Source organism: Ixodes scapularis, unplaced genomic scaffold (assembly GCF_016920785.2).
Source record: "Ixodes scapularis isolate PalLabHiFi unplaced genomic scaffold, ASM1692078v2 PGA_scaffold1__304_contigs__length_218370807, whole genome shotgun sequence".
Taxonomy (NCBI): Eukaryota; Metazoa; Arthropoda; class Arachnida; order Ixodida; family Ixodidae; genus Ixodes; species Ixodes scapularis.
Genome location: NW_024609846.1, coordinates 149,035,958 through 149,056,454, shown reverse-complemented (window position 1 = coordinate 149,056,454; position 20,497 = coordinate 149,035,958). Strand labels below are relative to the sequence as shown.

General features: G+C 42.1%; 1 protein-coding gene across 1 annotated transcript in view; it reads right to left on the bottom strand.

Moving 5' to 3' along the window:
* Positions 1-20,497, bottom strand: part of LOC115318372 (dehydrogenase/reductase SDR family member 7) — a 68,840-nt gene that overhangs the window by 9,606 nt on the left and 38,737 nt on the right. Inside the window, exons 4-5 of the mRNA XM_029978070.2 lie at positions 17,965-18,163; positions 14,927-14,973 (exon numbers count right to left, since the gene is read on the bottom strand). Of these exons, the coding sequence (XP_029833930.2) occupies positions 14,927-14,973; positions 17,965-18,163 (246 nt within the window). The remainder of the gene's footprint in view (positions 1-14,926; positions 14,974-17,964; positions 18,164-20,497) is intronic.

Below are 20,497 nucleotides of genomic sequence, written 5' to 3'. Positions count from 1 at the left end.
CACGACCAGCGACATATGATTTATCAAAGATAAAGCGCTGTCAATACAAACACCAAGGTCCTGACCTCACTAAAAAATTAAAAAGGTGAATCAACGAATGAGGGTGTCTAAAATTACGCGTCAAACGAGAATTTACCCCTAACACTCTAAAAGCATTGCCCACGACCAGCGACATATGATTTATCAAAGATAAAGCGCTGTCAATACACATACCAAGGTCCTTTAAGATTGACACAGGCTGTATTGGCGATCCGTCGAGATAATAAGTAGACTCAAAAAAGTGCGCCGACGGCAAAAATAAATCGCTTTTGTTTTGGGGGGTTAAGCAGCAATTCAATATAGTTACACCCCTGAAAAACGCTGGTGACATCACCTTGTAAGACATCGCAATCTTTAAGACTATTAATGCTTTTAAACAACTTAAGGCCATCATCAAAAAGTTGTGGTTCAGAACTGTTCACGCAGTACACTATATCATTTATGAATATCTAGAACGAAAGAGGGCCCAGTATTGATCCCTAGAGAACACCGGACGTCGAAAAACAATTTTCAGAGAAACAGTCACCAACCCGAACAATGTCTGAGCGCAATGACAGAAAGCTGTCAAACCATTCGCATAATTCAAGACGCACACCATATGAGGACAGTTTACGCAAGAGTAATTTATGGCTCACTTTGTCGAACGCTTTACACGTATCAAAATAAATTGAGTCGACTTGTCTTCTATTAGCCACAACTGGCGCAGAAAAGTTTAAAAAGGTACACAAATTAGTCTCGACTGACCTACTACTCAAAAAACCATGCTGCAGCAAGTTTATTTTCTGTCGGAAATAAAAAAACATTCTCGTACGGATGACAAGCTCGAACACTTTCGAAAAGCCACAAAGCAAGGAAATTGGGCGATAATTTGTAACAAGGAACGGATGGCCGCTTTTTTAGAAGAACGACCACCGATCTTTTCCAAAGAGACGGAAATGTTCTCGAACTAAGAGAAAGGTTGAAGCTATGCTTTAGAATCGGAACGAACAATTCACTGCATCCTTTGATAATAAAACTTGGTATCCCATCAGCGCCAATAGAAAGCATCGGTTTCAGTTTTCTAATCGCTTCGGCGATTTCAGCTGAGTCAACACGCACAGAAGACAAAAGGTCATGGCAGTATGTGAAATCGTCACCAGGCTGAAAAAATTATTTACCGACAGAAAACAATTTCTAAAAAAAATCTGCCAACTTATTTGCGATTTCAGCGGAGCATTATCTGACCCATAACGCAGGAAGATAGTGCGACGCGCCTCACGTGTATGCTGTTTCACAAACTTCCAAAATATTTTCGGTCGTCGATTTAAACGGTTTTCTATGATGTCACGATGTAGACGTTTATCACGCGCGAACAGTTTTTTTACTAAGGAACGATATAGGCTAAATTTGGTGTGCCAAAGATCAAAACCAGACTTTTTTTATAAAGTCAGTGAAAATTATCTTTTTTCCTTAGGTTAAGCCTGAGTCCTTTAAATAACCAATTAGGGAATATCGACGGCTTGTTGTAGATTTTTGGCATAGCTTTCTCAATAGCACTTTTTACGGCTGTGGTAAGCGTCTCGGTAGCATGATCAACATTTGACTTAGAAAGAGCACAGCCCCAGCTGTAGGCGAGGCAATAGCAGCGAGGAGAGTATGCTCAACCGCTGTCTGCTTCTTTCGCAGTTTTCGGGTCCCTCGCTGTTCCTATGTTCAATGCTACCACGCTGCACGGTTACCAGCTACTGCCTGCCCTTCCTGCTTTGTCAACTGTCCCTTGTTGCGTGGTCGACCCGGCTTGTTCGTGCACGGACTTTCTTGCCAGCGGAATTGAGGGTGTTCACGGTTTCCTTACCGGCCTACAAACCGCGAATCCGCAAGTCATCCCCTTGGATTATGTCTTCCTGGATGGTCCAATCATCGAAAAGCCCTGTTCTGTGACGTCGGTTAAAAAGGATAGAAGGGCTTCACCGACATAGTTCCTCTTTAGTAGGCGAGGCAATATCAGCGAAGGCAGTATGCTCAACCGCTGTCTGCTTCTTTTGTAGGTATGTTACCTTCAGAACGCTTATTGTGTACGGTCTGATGATCGCTTTTTACTGCTATTTCCTCACCCACGTGGTTACGATCACGGTATTTGTTGTTTTGTTGACCGATGCTCTCAGCTGGTGTATTGCATTAATGGCCTTCTCCTGAGCGGAGACGTTGAAACGAATCCAGGACCACCCAAAAAAAACAGCAAAAAAAAAAAAAAAAAGATAACATAGTTTCTAAGTCCTGTTCCAGTAACAGCTCGGTTTCAGAAAACTTGAGGGCTGCTGATTCGGGGGAGAGCGATAATGGCGGAGGAGATATCGAGAGACAACCCACAGTTTCGGATATGTTTGCTGAATTGCTGGCTGGCCAGAAAAGGATGGCTCGGGGCATAACTGTAATCAAATTATTCCATCAGTCAGTTAAGTCCAGCTTTGACGCTCTTGAAGCACGAGTGGCTGCCTTTGAGTCGTCTTCCGCCACGCCAATTCACCCTTGTACATCTTGTGACAATCTGCTTATAGAACTTAAGTCATTGTCTGGCCTGGTAGACACACTCGTCTCGAGGAATGACGACTTGGAAACCCGCTCACGCAGAAACAATCTAATCTCACATGGCGTCACGGAAAGGGCAGACGAAACTAGTGAGTCATTAATTTCTAACATATCAGAAATATTCTCGGATAAACTGAATAATAACTGCCTTGTATTGAAAAGTGCCAACGAGTAGGTCGAAAACACGACGATCGTTCACGTCCTATCATTATAAGACTACTTGATTTCCGCAAAAAAATTGAAGTATTGAAAAATTCTTCCGAGCTCAAGGGTTCTGATATTTGTACATCGGAAGACTTCTCTGTTCATGACCATTCTGCTCGAAAGAAAACATGGGATGCATCGGCCTCGTTTCGAGACCGTGGCTCCACCGTCCGCCTTTGATATGATCACGTGTTCATCAATATTGTGCGATATAATTAGGATGATAAAACTAACACTCTGGCTAAGTGTTCGGACTACACCGCCCAGGCTGCTATCACCGAGTCAACGGCCATCTACTGATGGTCGTTGACTCGGCCGCGGTTTAAAAGACGGTTTAGGTGACTGTCATTGTGTCTTGAATGTTAACGCCAGGAGGTTAGTAAATAAGTTCCCTGAGTTTCTGTCACTAATTTCTTCCCACTCTGCTCACATTATTGAAGTCACTGAAATATGGTTACATGATGGAATATATGACACCAAAATCACACCCTCTGGTTTCTGCGTAGCTAGAGGTGATAGGAAGTACGGGTGCGGCGGTGGCGTCGCACTCTTTTTAAACACCAATATTAAATTTTCAGTAATACAGAGTCCTCCCCAGATTCATTCAGTGTGGTGCAAATTTAATGTGGAAAATAGATCTTTAGTTGTTGGCGTTGTCTGCCGTCCTCCGGCTCTCCCATTAATCAATTACACGCTTTATGTGACTTTATGCACGAGCATAACCTGTCTTCTTTTAATTTAATATTAATGGGTGACTTTAATTTATTTGGCAAACAGGTGCCGTCTTTTTTGCTACCTGGTCCTGACGTTCAAATATGTAGATAGTTACTGAACCTTTCGTTGTCATTTGGTTTAAAGCAGATTGTTCAGGAGAGCACGAGAGTCGTCAGTTTTAGATTTGGTCTTTCTTAGTATACCTCTCCTAGAAAACCGTTTGGAATGTGAAGTCGTTGACGGTCTATCAAATCATGAGGCAGTCTTTGTTTCTGTCGCTTATCCTGTTCCTAAAACACGTTTTGTTTACCACACTTTTCCTGATTTTAACCGCGCCGATGACGTGTCCATAATTCACTCATTAAGCTATTCTTGGGAAGTCTTTGAACAACTTAGTATTCCCAGTGACGTGAATGTACTCGTTACATTTTTTATTACTTAGTTAAATCGTGTATCCAGCAATTTTTGTCACTCAAAACTAAAAAAAAAAAGATTGTCGCTCATTGGTTAATTTAGGAATTATTGCATTTATCGCGACGTATCGCCAGACTGCGGCGTGGAAAACGTTGCGCTGACCCTGTAAAGACTGCTCAGTTTATTCAAGCTAAGGAGGAACTCCGACTTAAAACTAATTCCGCGAAAGACTTCTATTTCCGTGTTACATTGCGAAACTTAATAAAGAGCAACCCTCGAAAATTTTGGAAATCTATTTTACCAGGCAGCACGACTTTAAACTCGTTTATAATTAACGACGTGACTACCATGGACGCGCTGACAATCGCTACAGCTTTCAATACATACTTTCAGTCAGTATTTACAGTTGATAATTTCCAAATTTTTCCTTTTACTCATGTTTCGCAGAGTGCGGTTTACGACGTAGATGTGAACGTTCTGGGTGTACTAAACTTGATTTTGAAGTTAGATTCTAAAAAAAGTCCTGGTCCTGATTACATTCCTAATTCATTTATTGTCCGGTACTCCCTTGGGTGCAGTCGGTGTCTCATGGTTATTTTTCAGAAATCACTGTCAACGGCCACAGTTCCTTCATCTTGGAAACTCGCAGAAAGCATTCCCATATACAAATCTGGCAACTCACAATCAATGTCCAACTACAGACCAATTTCTATAACGTCACATTCATGCAAATTATCGGAACATATTGTCTACAGGCATGTTATGGAGTTTCTCGAAACTAACACAATTCTACGCGATTTCCAACATGGTTTTCGAACGCGGTTACAGTACTATGACACAACTAACAGAATTCGGTCATGATATCTGTCAGTCTCTTGATATCGGTAATCAAGTTGATGCGATACTTATAGGTTTGTCAAAGGCTTTCGACACAGTTCCTCATTCTAAACTTCTACACAAGGTTAACCTAATTCTAAATAAGCATCACCTGGTCAACAGGATACCTAGTTTTCTTTCTTGTCGGTCACAGTTTGTCTAGTTTAACTCATCCAAATCTAGTACAGTTGATGTATCATCAGGTGTTCCACAAGGACCAGTTCTTGGACCGCTACTCTTCTTGATATACATCAATGATTTGCCACGCTATTTTTCCACTAAGATACGACTGTACGCTGATGACTGCATGCTATATCACGTGATAAACTCGTCCGATGACCATAAAACTCTTAACAATTATTTTGTGAATTTTCGTACGCGGTGTAAAACCTGACAAATGCACCTAAACTTTCGTAAAACAGTTTTTTTTTTAACAGGAAGGTGATGAACGCCCTTTCTAGGCGTTCATCACCTTCTTTGTTTAATTATTCATTTCACACATTATGCCTAGAAAGTGTTTTTGAATATAAATATATTGGCCTCCTTTTCACGCCAGATTTATCTAAGCACATTGATACGACATTTAACAACTCTCTTAAAAGACCTGGATACCTGCGGCGTACCTTACCTGTGGCACCTCAAGGCTTTTAACTTTTAAAACTTCGATTCGCCCAGTCCTCGTATATGGGTTTATCATTTGCTTTCCCTACAAACAGTCCGATATAAATAAAGTCGAATCAGCTAAAAACAATAAGTACGTTTCTTTTTTTTCTTTCTTTTTTTTTTTTGTCGTCGGTATGACAGAAACTTTTCTCCTTCTTCTAACCTTTCCGTGTTAGGCCTAAGACTTCTTTCTGAGCGTCGTGGTATTGAGCGCCTAAAGTCTTTGCATTTCAAGATTAACTCATCACGTTTTGACGCTTTAAATAACTACATAAAGTTTTTCAAGCCAATTGCAACTAGGAGCCACCACGAATTAAACATTTTACCTATTCATCCTCGTACTGATATGTTGAAATACAGTTTTTTTCCTCGCACCATTGAACGCTGGAATTTGTTACCAGGAAACATCCGGTCACTACAACCAGATGAACTTCTCTGTGCCGTTGACAGTGGTCCGTAGTGACGTCTGGGCCGTCTGTGTATAACTCCCACTCCTGCCATAGCCCCACTGGGGCTGCAGTATGTATAAATAAAATAAATAAAATAAATGTTCTATATAATATAAAATAGTCCCCTCGAGAAAATTAGTAATTTGAAGCGTCACATGAAGCTCTCGGCTTCTAGGGGAGAGAAAACTCGACAGTAAAAGGAGGATGGAAACCATCAATTTGAACCAAGGGGTTCACAGCACAGAGTTAAAATTGGCATGTTACGAAGAGCCAGATCTAGAATATTTCCAGCCTTATTTTCGATCGTATTGTATTGTTGAACACCACAACGTTTATAAATAATAACAAAGAATACGCCTTGGTAGATGTGATCGTATTGCTATATACAGTTTCCACAAACCAGTCAACACCGGGTAGATTAAAATCGCCATAGACTTGAACACGACACTTTCCGAAATTAATTTACTTACTAATGGCATCAAAATGCTGAATAAAAACTGTCTGGTCAGAAAGGGGCGGGAAAAATTACGTACCTACTAGGTAATTAAAGCCATTACTGACCTTAATTTCTACCCAAACACATTCGGAATAGGATTCGAGGTCAAACCTTCGATGCAAGACAAGGGAACATTTAGCCGCGATTAGGACACCCCCGGTTAGCTTATGTCCTGTACAGGAGTAATCTCTATCTCGGCGATAGAATTCGTCATGAGACTGACGACCGAGCTCACTGTGAATACGACGACGCAAAGGTTGAGCACGTAAACACATTATTTTACGAATGGTTTATGACGAAATCCTTGACGTCAACCAGACTGCAGCACGCCAGTTTAAAATTAAACGATTGCCTCGTCTTTGTGCAATCGCTTGTGTTAGTCATGTAATTTCTTGTGTTAATAATGCAAGCATTATTTTGTTTGCTAACGATGCCAAGCTTTTTTAAGTGTTCAGTGTGTGTCTGATTGTTCTCGTCTTCAAGCTGATAAAAATTTATATCTTTAAATGCTTCCCGGCAAACGTTTATCACTTAACCCCCAGAAGACAAATTCAATTGTGCTATCTAGAAAACGCGATATGATTCGTTTTTCTTAGACCCTTGGTGACGTTTCAATTTCAACGGTTTATCAGGGATCTTGGCGTCTCTATTGAAAGTGCACTTTATTTAAATAACTATGTCATTATAACCTAAATGCAGCGTTAAGAGTGTTCGGTACGATTTCACGATTATGTTTTCAATTTTCTTCTCCGCTTTGTTCATTGTATTTGTGTAAGTCTTTAGTTAGGTCACGGTTGGAGCGTAGCTCTGTTATCTAGAATTCCTTGATTCTTACGCGGGCTGCTCTGACCGAAAATTTCCAGAAGCATTTGGTTAAAATTGTTTATGATATTGACAGAGATTATTTCTGCCCTTATGAGGCACTGTTTCGCCGGTTTCCATTACATAAGCTGAATGTGAAGCGACAGTAGAGAGATTTTATATTTTTGCACAAGGTACTTTGCGGAGAGGTGGATTCGATGGATTTAGTTCAGTCCATTTCTATGTTACGACCCATGTCGGCCGCACCATATAAACATTTTACCCCGCTTGTCTGTTTGTGCAGTGTTGTTGGCGTTACCTAAAAAAAAGCAATGAAAGACGTTACTCGTTACTTGAAGTTAAAAGGATCAAAATAAAATAACGCGTTACCGTTATCGTTACCCGTAAAAAGTAACCTTTGCATTACTTTGTTAATGATGAATTAACACGTTTTAGTCTTTTGACGATACATGTATGCATAAGGGCCTTGTTTAAAGAAACATTATGTTCATTCAGAAACTGAACATAATTACCCTATCTCTGTTTTCGGTCCCGCTAGGTTAAGTATTTAGGAAGTGAGTTTGGTAGTGCTGTTTCATGGAGTTTCCAAATTTCATATATGTGTAAAAAAACTGAGAAATGTGTCTTGTGGACACTATAATACAGTCATTAATTCCTAAATAAACCAAAAATATGATAGCTCAAGCGTTAGCATACCGTTTTTGAGTTATGGTATAACCTTTTTTGGACATGGGTCTGCGATATGGTGTCAAAACACTCAATTAGCTTTAAAAGGAATGTTCAAAAGCATTGTCTACGGTCCAGCGTAACAAAGGAAGAAGAGACACTAACAACTTCAAGTTTGCCATTTCCCAATGCTTTATTGGTTCGGACGGTTGCATTGAAATATCTTTGGAACAATAACTATAGAAAACCCCCATATAGTGTCTAGGTCACTTCGTCGAAAGCTATAAAGTGCTTTCTATCACTACGTACCATAAAAAAAGAGTTCGCAATTTTTATGTGCCTTCCACCTCCAATGACCTACCGGAAAACATATATGGCATGGACTCTTAAAACAACTCAAACAAGTGATCCAAGATTTTAATGAAACAGCATAACTCTGCGTATGTGCGTGTGTGTGTGTTTTCTTTTACATAATCATTAATTGCATCACAGTGTAGATATTGCAACTGTGCGCGTGTTTTGCATCATAATTTATCATTACAGTGTGGATATTCCAAGGTGAGCTTGACACTGTTTGTGTGCGGGGACATTGGGATTATGACCAGTAAGGTGCTGTCCTATAAGCCTTAACTGGCTTTGACAAACCCGTGCCTCGACTTGAAAAACTATCTGCACATAAAAGGTATTCAAATTATTTTAATATTATTTTCATAACTCTTTGAAACAGTCATTTATCTATTCTTGTCTTTCAAATTTCAAAACTTAACCCTCCCTGGTCAGCATGGTTTAGGACCGGCAAATCAACGACTACAAATCTTGTAAGTTTTATGGCTACCGCATCCCAGGTATAGTCTGCATCAGAGGTCAGATAGGCGAGGTCTACTTTGAACTAGACATGGCATTTTACGTTGTAAATTATACGATCCATTTATCAAAGCTCTCCGCATACGAGGCTCATGGCACAGTGTACGGTTGGTTTCAAAGCTATTTGTCAAACGGGAAATCGTACGTTCAAGTCAACAATATGAACTCTTCATTGTATGGGCAAGTTCTGGCGTTCCTCCGAGTTCCGTCCAAAGACCGCTCCTGTTCGCAATTTTTGTAAATGACGTCTCTGATGCTATTTCTAACTCTTCGTTCCTGCAATACGCTGATAACACTAAACTTTACAAAGAACTAGTTACCTTAGATGATTGCGCTAGGCTTCAGGAAGATGCATGTTCTTTCTTTAGATGTTGCTCACCCAAAAATCTCTTAAACCGTGGTAAAATCAAGGTTATGACATTTACTCGGAAGGCACAGAATACATTTTTCGCATATAGTATTCCTGGTGAACCTCTGTCCCGGGTATGTGCAATGAAAGATCTGGGAGTTATGTTCAATCCTAGCGTGCGATTCTCTAGTCACGTAACTAGGCTCGTTAACTCGTCTCTGCGCATGCTGGGTGTTTCCTCTTGCTTAACGTCAAGCATCCTTCTGAGTTTCACACGTTGTACCGCTCGTAATGCATGCCCCAGTTAGAATACGCATCAGTTGTGTGGAGCTGAATCTTTAAAACAATTTAATTGCAAACCGAACCAGTTCAGAAAAAGTTTATTTCCATCTTCAAACATCGCTACTTAATGAAGGATGTTCATTGTTCGCCTTATGACGCAACGTTAGAGCGTGTTAACTTGCTAAGCCTCCACCGGCGTCAGCAGAAGGCGGACCTATTGGTTTTGTTGAAAACGTTGCATGGATCGATTAATTGACCAAGCCTCTTTTTTTAGGTGCGCTTTAGGGTTCCACGCGTGTCTACTCAGAATCAATCATCATTTTATATTTCCAAAAACTGTAGTTTTTTTAGCCCAATTATTAAACTGACTGAGTGAGAAACTTGATATTTTTAACTCGTGCCACAGGGCATTTGTTATTTTTATTGAAGACCTGTCCGGCGGGTGAATAATGATTCTGGTTCACTTTAAGATTGATTTCGGAGAGCACAGACATTGTTGGGTCTGTGCTTGTGCTAATGTTTCGTATATCATTCGTTTTTGAGTGCCTCTAAAACTTGTTTTTACATTACTGCGATTTCTCATCATTGTACACAAAACCTACAAATTGTGTTTTGTTAATATTCAGCTCAATGTATGGCGTGTATGATTATATGGAGTTACTGTATAGTGCATTGCTCTTCTGTATTTGTGTTTGTATTAGTCATTTCTATCCAGTGTGCCAGCACCAAGACCGCAAGGTTGTTCCTGTGCACTATAATAAACATTGAGTGATTAAATGATTATTAATATTAATAATAATATTATTATTTTATATGTCAAAAACTTACATAATTTAGTTTGTTTTACGCATTGGGAGCGCGCAACAGTAAAGCGTACTAAGGCTGCAAGATAGGAAGAAACGTACCGCTGCAATAGGATCATTGCCGATGCTGTATGCAGACACTTCACATCTGGCTGCCGGGAACGACGTCCTCGGGTTGTATTGCGCCAGAATGAAGAGATCTACTTACTAGTTGTCAGGTTCCCAACTAACCTATCACTTTAGGTAGTCCCTATCAATTCATAACTATAGATACTAACCGCCCATTAAAAAATCTTACACCCTTAAGGGTACCAATGATATTGCAGAAGGGCTTACACCATGAGGGTGCTTCATACGGCGCTGGTGCACGACCTAAAATAAGAGTGCTTTAGGCCCAAGCAGCATCCTTGGTTCTTATTTACGAGCAACAAGTTGACGAGCTATACGCAACGCATACAGCTGTAGCATGCACAGGAACAACAAACACAAATGCAACGATGCACGCGCGAGACCGAAACCACTGTTCTGTTGACTGAGCCACTCGCTTAAACACACCGAAATTTAAAGGCACTCTCTCCATTTCATTTAGTTCATTTTTATCTCATTAATTATAATGTGAGTAAATCAGCTACTACTAGGATGCTCCTTCTTCATATTTAAAAACATGAGACTCGTAACAGATAAGAAAAAAAAACGCAAACACAGACTTTAATTGGAGATAGTGTGCATGCATGAAATGAGTGATAAGGCGCAGGCGAGCTGGTTTACGCTCATGATTTAAGACAACTTCGTCGAGTTTGTCCTTTTTGTTTCGCCCGTCTCAGGGTTGTCTTAACTCGTGTATGCTTCTCCCTTTTTAATTCTTTTAGGGAGGTAATTTACGAACTTGCTTGCGTTTTTAGCTTTCTATGTTACTGGTTAATTTTCTTATCGATATTTTATGCAAAGTGTAATTTTACAAGGTTCACGGATTGCATCTCTAACTAATAAGGTTTGATCAAAACCATAACTCGACCTGTGAAAAAACGAATTCCTTCCAAAAACATATGGACCGGGATGTCGTAGCAGTCCATAACAGAACCACTTTCTGTCGCCTTTAACACCCTCCGAGAAATAAAGGGTGTTCCTTGAAACATCACCCAACTTTACTATTATAAAGGAGCTACGCTCACATAAGCATTCCTTAATGATATAGCCGTAGGTAGAGTTTTTTAAACGCTTTCGTTTCACCCTATAGGGTGAATAGTTTTAAGTGTAGAAACTATCCAATCATCAATGCCTAGCTCTGTATGTAGAAAAAGACTCTTGGAGTTGATTTATGTACTTGGGGGCTAATCCTTGTGTTAAGTTTATTAAATAAATGAAATGTTTCATTATAGCCTTCGAATTAGTAAAAAGAAACATACGGTTTAAATTAGAAACTTTATGAGTGTCATTCAAAACCGCAAAACATTCAATGTAAAATACTCGAAGCATAAGCGAAGCGCGGAGTTCCACTAAATTTACCCACTCGTGCCACTGGCACAAGGCTAGCGGTAGTTAAACACGAATGATAGTTTTTCGCACTGGGAGTGTTGTTGTAGAAGTGGTCATTCTATAGCACCACAGCGCTTTTCGCGCGCTCTAAGTCTTTCTAAAATGGCATTCGAAAACGCTCAGCCTGCTTATATTTGAAACATGTGTTGACTTGGAATCATTTAGCTATTAGACTTATCTTGACAAGGGGCCCAGTATTATGCCCCACCCGGTTCTATCACTCACCTGCACAAACCGTATTCGTGTACCCTTCACATAAAATCAAACATCTTGTATCTGTACCATCGGGAAAAAGTGAAATGCGAACAGAGGATCCCGTGGCTCGCGGTACAGGCTGCGTCGCCTGAAAGTGAGCCTAGGGGCGAGGGTGCGTGGCCTATGTCGATGTGTTTACGCCCCTCGCTCGGCGCTCCCCAAGCATCGGCAGTGCGCCTCTTAGTGCGCTGAAAGCTATCACCGCTGTCTTTGCTCGCTCGGCACGCGCGGCGCAAGGAAGCTCGGGGCTATAATATGCTAGTAGCAGCTAAAGCACGCGCAGGGTTACCCCCCCCCCCCCCCTCTTTCTCTCCAAAAGAAAAAAAAAGGTGCGCGCGTTTCAGCTGATACTAGCGGCGAGAGCTTCCTCGCGCCGAACGCGCCGAGCGAGCAAAGATAGTGGTGATAACTTTCAGCGCACTAACAGGCGCGATGCACGAAGCTTGGGGAGCGTCGAGCGAAGGGTGTGAACACATCGGAGTAGGCCACGCACACTCGCCGCTAGGCTCACCTCCAGGCGGCGCAGCCTGTAGAGCGAGCCACGCGCTCCCTTGTTCGCATTTCATTTTTCCCTGATAGTACATGAATGGCAAGCGCAAAGCTAAATGGGTTTCATTTTAAGGCGGACGCCTTACTTGTCCAATGGAGCGAAAGAAAAGCGTATATGGCTATGAAAATGCGATTGAGCGGCACGCGCCGCTGAATCGTATGTTCAAAGACGACACTGACCTTGGCGTCGTCCTTGAGGTCGTCCTAAAGGTCGTCCTAGATTTCCAGGACGACATTAGTTGTCTCATTACTCGAAAAAGCGGCGTCGTTGTGCCCGAAAGACGGCCATAAAAATAGTTCATCAAAGACGCGCTGCTCTCGATCACTCTCAAGTGCGGGAGCGTGATGTCCCCGCCGGGGCACCGTATGCAAATGGTGCTCCTCGGGCTTCATCTGTGCTCGTTATGTGCTTCGCGCGATGGACTGTGAGGCGACCAGGTCTACATCTACGGCCTCGACATCGGTAGCAGCGTCGACATCCACGGCGGTTTCCGCAGGCAAACGTGGGCGCCCGCAAGAATACGCCACAGCTTCCTTATGTGTCCTACCCCAGACGTCGTTCTAGGCGTCGTCCAAGACGTCGTCCTTGAGGTTATCGAGAGGTCGTCCTCGGCGTCTTCCTACACGCCATTTATGACGTCGTCCTAGACGTCGTATTTGGCGTTGATCTCTAGGACGTCGTACTCGACGTCGTCCTAATGTCATCCTATGCGTCGTCCTATACGTCGTCCTAAACTTTCATACCTGTTGAAATATTACACGAAAGCGTTGCTCCCGTGGGTCTAATGCTTTCGCCTTCCTACACGTAGCAGTCGTGAGCGTCCTCCTGTAATTTTTTTATTCAGCTATTTACTAACATCTTCGCTTTCAATAGTTTATATATAGAAACATATAGAAGCTATTTAACTGTTATATAACACTACACTTTACAAAAAGCCCGTGCGTTTACTTTCCCGAACAACACTTGCAGAGCCAATCACCACAACGTACGGAGGCAGCTCACCGAATGACAATGCCGAAATAGATGTTGAGACAAAAAAACGCAGTCTGAGATGCCATCTTATGCAATGCAAAAAGTCACGCTTGCGTTGTTTAATATCACAACTCCAACTGCGTTTTTTGGTCCAACATATGTTTCGGCATCGTCATTCGCTGAGCTACTTCCGTAAATTGCGGTGATTAGCTCTCTGAGTGTTGTGCTGAAAAGTCGATGCACGGGCTTTTTTTTAGAGTGTACTAGTATAAGCCTCTAACATGCATGTGTTGTTGTTTTCATAATACGTGAAACTTATTGGAAAAAAGCATTAATTAGGATGATCCTATGTTTCAAGTTAAATACCAAATTCAGTTTAAATAAAAACAAATTCTGTGCAGCGCCGTATTTTAACTTTATTATTAGATAAAAACATTGTACTTAAGACGCTGTTTATACGTTAATACTGAAGAGAGAGCACTGCAAATTGGACGCTTAGAACATATTGCCCAATAGTTTTTTCATTTTTTTTTTTAAATATACGCTGTACTGTATGCCGTGGGGTTTAGGCAGCGAGTCTAAAACGGTATACGAATTAAACATTTTCAGACTTTTGGCCTCAATTGGATGTTATACCTTTCTTTGGCACAATATTGTATCAAATATTTTTCAACGGTGTTCGAATTTGCCGGAAAAAAAAAAACAAAAAAACTTTAGACGTCCGGCCCAGAGCTTTGGCGCAATGCATCTATCGTTTTGCATTTGCTGCAAGGGCTCCGGGGAGCATCAACGAGTGCGAGCGAGGGCGAGCTAGCGCGAGTGTGCACGCTCGCTGGTCCATCGGCTCTGTGACGCTCTCATTGGCTGGGTTTACATGAATGCGATTATAGCGCATCGAATCGAGCAGGGTTAATCACACGCACCCCGTCCTCCTACTTCTTCCCTTAGTGCCCATCTACTACCGATCAAAATGGTCAAATCATGATTCCATGCGCTACGGTCGCATCCATGTAAAGGCAGCCATTGTAAAATTTGGAGCGCAAATGCTTTATTCTTGTCAGTGGCAAGCAGGCATCAACAGCTATGACTGTACAAATTTATGCAATTTTGTGACATTGATTTAACTCTCTTAATATGGTGCTAATAGTTCAGTGTAAACAAATAAATAACGAAAAATACGAAGGGATTTAGGTAAAATATAGCTAAAACCTCATTTTGCTTAGAAGAGACTGACAAGGCTTTTACGTCAAACGAGAATCAGCGCCAGTGTTCATATAGTATTGAGGTAATAAACATTTACCGAGCTATATCTAAAGTAATGCATACCGATTTTGACGCTTTTTTCTAGATTTCAAACCGAAAATACGCTCATTACGCACAATGGAATGATAATGTTACACTTACATGCACGGCATGTTTAGAGGCACAGTATGCCGACGCATTGATGATACCTGTTTGAAACAAACATAAAAAAACTGCTGAGTTTCTTGTAGACGTTTATGCCAACTGGTGTTTTCCAGATAAACGCTACAGTCTTTAACCTAACAAATATTGTAATGGCTCAAGTTCATTATCACCCTCCTCCACATCACCATTATGCGCGATTGTGAATGACAATGATAAGGTGGATGACGGTGATTGTGAACTTGTTCCATTAAAATGTATTTAAAACGTTTCACTTTTGCATAATAAAGGCAAACCTTTCGCAAAATGCTGCGTGGTTTAAAGAGTTTCTTTTTTATGGTTGTTTCAGCATAAAGGTAATTACTTTTGTTGCAAGCTAAATGGCAGCAATGTGTTTCTTAAGCACAAGGACCGCAACACAGTTTGTCCTTATAGTTTCATCCGCCAGTATTTTAGGTGAATTAACTGTTGTTTCGCATGAATTCAGTCGTGGGCTGCAAAAATCATACTAATGGACCATGGCATGGTTAGTGAAACGGCAGTCGGAAGCAAACACGACTACACTCATCAACCTGCATGTGAGTATGTACATTATCTTAGAGTCACCGACAGCTTTAGAAACGCAGTGTGTGGCTGTTCAGAACATCGTATTATCGCAGCCAATCAGGTTTCAGAATTCGCTGGATGCCGAAGAAGCAACCATAAAGTAAAAAGAGTGAACATAATAAGTCAATCCCGGAACTTTCCTAAAGGTGTCGGGGATTTTTTATGTAACGTTTGTTTCGGTGCGCTTTGCGATCAGTCCAAATACGCAGATCAGTGAACGGTCAAAAAGAAGATGTGGTTATAATACCATCGTTTACCAACTTCCCCATATGCGTTATGCAATGAAATGCCACTCGTATCTGTCTTGAAGCGGGCCATTCATCGAAAACCATATGTTAAAGGCAACTTTTAAAGGAGCAAAAGGCCAACCTATTAACTTGGCGACGTCTGTATATTGTCAGGAATTAATATTGATGAGGCGACGAAAACTGAAGCAAACTTAACGTATAATGGGACGAACTTGTACCCAAAACAAAATTGAAAAAGGCTAGCGTAGCGGGCGTCGATGGCGGCGAAACAGCAGGATCGAAGGCTGGGGAGGAACTGATTCCCGCTCGCCCCGCGGAGCACCTTTTGAACCCGCGTGGGTTTCTGAAACATTCGGCGTAGGACGTTCGGCGCGTAGAACATTCGTAGCTCGATCAAACGAGAAGGTTCGCGAACTTACGAGAACCACAAGTAGAAAGAATAAATAAAGAACATTCCGATCCCTGGAACCGAACCTGGATCGTTGATACGACAGCCAAGCACGGTAAGCATTAGGCCACGCACGCGCTCGCTGGGCGAAGCGCGTGTCAAAACGTACAGTAAACGTCGAAAACAATATTATTTTAGTTGCCAGCACCAAACGCACAAGCACAGTTACCTAGACCGGCACCATGGGCAATAAATGCATCGCTTATTTATCTATACTGAAAAAATAAGCAATAAGCGGGTTTTGTTGTCAAGTTTAAATCATTAAACCTGTATTCCAAAGTATGCTTACAAAGCAAGAATGGTTTTAGGCAGTGCATCTTTTTTTTTATCCGTCGAACCGACCAAAGCTGAAGATATACTAAAAAGTCAAATAATTTTTCACTATGAGATTCGAGTTTTTCTAGTTATTACTTTGATCGAAAACATTAACCTTCAATTTTTTAAAACAATGCGTACGAGTCTTTTTTGTTCGAGGCTCACAGCAACGATACAACCACATCAGTGTTTCACACCATCTGAGGCTCGAAGTTTTTTTTTTTACCAGCCAATGTTATCGCCCTCGCAGGGCATAGAAATGTGCATCACGTGCGACTCGTGATTACTTGTGCCAGCGCTTGGAGACTAAATGTGAGCACTCAAAAGTTTCAGACAACATCGGCCTGATAACTGCTTCTGATGTTTACGGCGCATAAAAAGAGTGTGGCCTAATTGGCACCCTATAGACAGGCAGTTCAGTTCATTCACAGTCACTAATCAACATGTGGCGTAACGCATTCTAGCATTCGACGAGTCTTATTCGTCAGAAGTAGCGCAAGGAACTAAATTTTCGATTAGCTTTATCCTCATGGCCGAACTATTTTTTATTGGTCGATATATGGACGATGTGATTGGTCCACCAACTTCAATTATCTTCCACCCAATAAAGGACAAAGGGTCATTGGTTTGCAGAGTATCGCCCTTTGTCATTTCCATATCTAAACGCAAAGCATCGGTAGCCTGACGTTTGTCAAATTTGTTGTTTTGTCTCTCCACCGAGGACTTGCCTATTACCGAGAACTGACCGATGGCCGAGCATTATCCGATGAAGTGACCGACGTTTCTGCTACACGTGTTATTAGCCGTAGACTTATGCTCTAGGGTAAAAGCAGTTGCACGAAGCTGTGGCAATACGTTATCAGCAAATCGTAGTCAATTTTTTATTCAAGTTTCGCCCAGAGGCATTCACTAGAGAAGAGATGTTCCTCGCTTCTGCGTTCGCAGAAAGACAAGGTAATCAACTGGTATCGCCGGGTAATTAGTTTAAAAATCATTGTAATATTGTTTACATAGAGGTTTCACCTGATGCACTGTTGGATTGCACACTTGCGAGAACCCACACATATGAACGGGATCAAGCATTGCCACAGGCACTTTTTAAACGCACATGCAGTGTAATTCAGCCAGCTCAACAACCATGTCACCGACTCATAATGCAATTAAAACAGATACTTTACGAAAATTGCTTGACTGTACGAATTGTAGACAATATAAAAAATTGTGATGGGATGTAAAAACTTGATTGTCCTCACTTGTGCAACTATTTTTCGCTTGTACCTATCAGCAACCCAAGTGAATTTGCACTGAATGTCCTCAACTCTGTAGTTTAATACGCTCGTTGCTCTGCCATTGTTTATGCCACGATACACAGCCAAGTGTTTTAGGAGAAAACTCCAGTAAGAAATGTGTGTTCGTATCACCTGTCCTTCCCGCCATGCTGCTGGTGACGACCACTTGGCCCCGATGCTGCCGCTGCTTGAAGTGCCGCACGACCAGTCGAGCGAGAGATACCGGGCCGAACACGTTCACGTCGAAAAGATCCCTCTCGAACTCTTGAGATGAATCACTCTCGAACATTCCATTTCGGCAGAGTCCCGCGTTGTTCACCAGCACGTCAACCTAGCATAAAAACAGAGCACTGCTTTTGACGTAGGGGACGCCATGTGAGACCTAAGGGAAAAGTTAGGAGCACCAACCTTCATGAAGAAATATGCTTGACATTCGTTTTTTTTTTTAAATAGTGTTTTTTTTTTATATAAGTGTTATACAATTTAAATTTAGATGCTTTCTTCAAGCCCGACATTATAATATTAATTGGTAAAATCGCGTTTCTTCATTATATTGGGCAGGAATTGAGGATATTGCTACAGTTGTCCATAGCACTCATTGCAAAGAAATATGTCGGAAATACGTAGTTGGGCTGGTTGGTGAACGTTATGAAGCATAGTGTAAAGCGCAAGAAGACAACGGACACGAGGAAGAAGACACACACAGGCGCCACTTACAACGATATTTGAAAAGTGCAGAAAATAAAGAAATACATATCCCGTACCTTACTTACGTCCCCGCATACGCTTGACCTGGTGTTACACACCAGAAAGTTCTCAAGATTTTTATCTCCGCATTATACGGTGCAATAGATGTATACACTCCGTGCGGGAACTATAGGGGTCGCTTTGAAAAACGCGCGCAGCGCCGCTAGCGGAGGAGCTGGCGTTCGACCGTGAGGCGCGTTCAGCAGCCTGCGGCGCCTTTTCGCATGCCAAGCTGTGGCGGCGGAAGCGCGTACGGACGAAACTTTTGCTTTTTGAGCCGATACGTTGAGGGTGACGTTGCATGAGTGCTGGGGCAGAAGGGCATTTAGCTGTTCTCCACTTCTTATATATTGAGTTTGAGTCGTTATTAGGGGTAATTTCTCTAGTTGCGGCCAAAAAAGGAGTTGAAGCAATTTTCTGAAAAGCAAGACGGCCGCCACCATAATTGTTTTGAGTGGGAAATTTATTTCGCTCGTCGCTGTAAACGTAGGACTGCTGGAACGATGATATTGGAGGCGAGTGAGATGTACACTAAATTTCTGCACGAAGTGTGCCAAGTTTCATCAAGACGGCAGGTGTGAAAGTTGTTTCTAACGAATAAAGAAATAAGGCTGTACGGTATATCCAATATTGGACCCAAAACGTTGTGTTAGAGCGGGCTGTGCAAAGTGCAGATTTGGGCACACAGGTGCTTGGACTTGACAGTAACATGACACAACCCTTATTATTCAAAAAAAAAGTGGCATAAGGAAATCAGGTGAAAATTTAGTTTGGGCGGCGTAACTCAATGGGAACCGGTTTTGGCCATGAAAAGGCTGTCAAGAGAATACCACTGGTCGGGGGAGGTGGAGACTTTAGAGGTAGGAAGGGGCTAGTGGACTGTACTTCCAATTGAAACAACTTTACGAAAGGTGGTTCCAAAGCCGAGAAAACAAAGTTGTCGGCCAACACACGGTTTGGCCGCCAAGAACCTTTGCGGTCAGCTGTTGTGTAATAACCAGTTGTGCGAGGTGCTGATTTTCGGCCCACAGGTACTTTGACATGACCGTCACTTGGCACAACACTTATTATAACAAAAATAGTTGGCATAGCGAAACCAGGTGGAAATTTAGTTTGGGCGGCGTAACTAAATGGGAACTGGCTTTGACCGTCAAAGGCTGTCAGAAAATACCACTCATCGTGGGAGGTGCACACTTTACAGTAGGAAGGGACCAGTGGACGGTACTTCCAGTTCGAACCACTTTGCGATAGGTGACTTTAAAGCCGAGAAAAAAATTGTTGTCTACAGAACTCGGGGTGTCAGTGTTTCCACATCTAAAAGGAGGCTGATCAGGAAAGAAAGCACACCACATAAACTTCCATACTCAAACGTCGATTCTCCAGTGATTCCGAGTTTCATGGTTGTTTTCTTTAGACTTATATTTGTCACTTTTTTTACCGTTCGAATCTTTCTTCGTAAAGTACAGATTCCGTGCCATATTTGTGCGGAATTATCATCGACTCGTACGATGGGGACGAAACTTCTTTGGAGGGCATTCCTCCAACGAAATCGGCACTGCATACCCGCGAGTGTGGGATGGCATTTCAGTTCGTCCCATCGGCGCTGACAGATGTAGGTGTTACTGGTACGAAAACAAACGCAGAGCGCAAAGCGGCAGTGTAGAATATGTCAGCCGTGCCGACACAGTGGCAGACATGATCGGGACACCAAATTTCTCGCGTCGTATGGCACGGCTCCATCGTTGTCGCTGTCCCAGAAAACATCGGCGAGGTGAAAAACTGTGAAACTTTGTCACCACGAGATACGACGCATAACTATTGAAGCACTTAATGACGCAGCACAGGCTGCGTCATTAAGCTGTGAACCCAGCGCAACAGCACCACTCCGACTTCAACGCGTACCAACGTACGCGGCGTG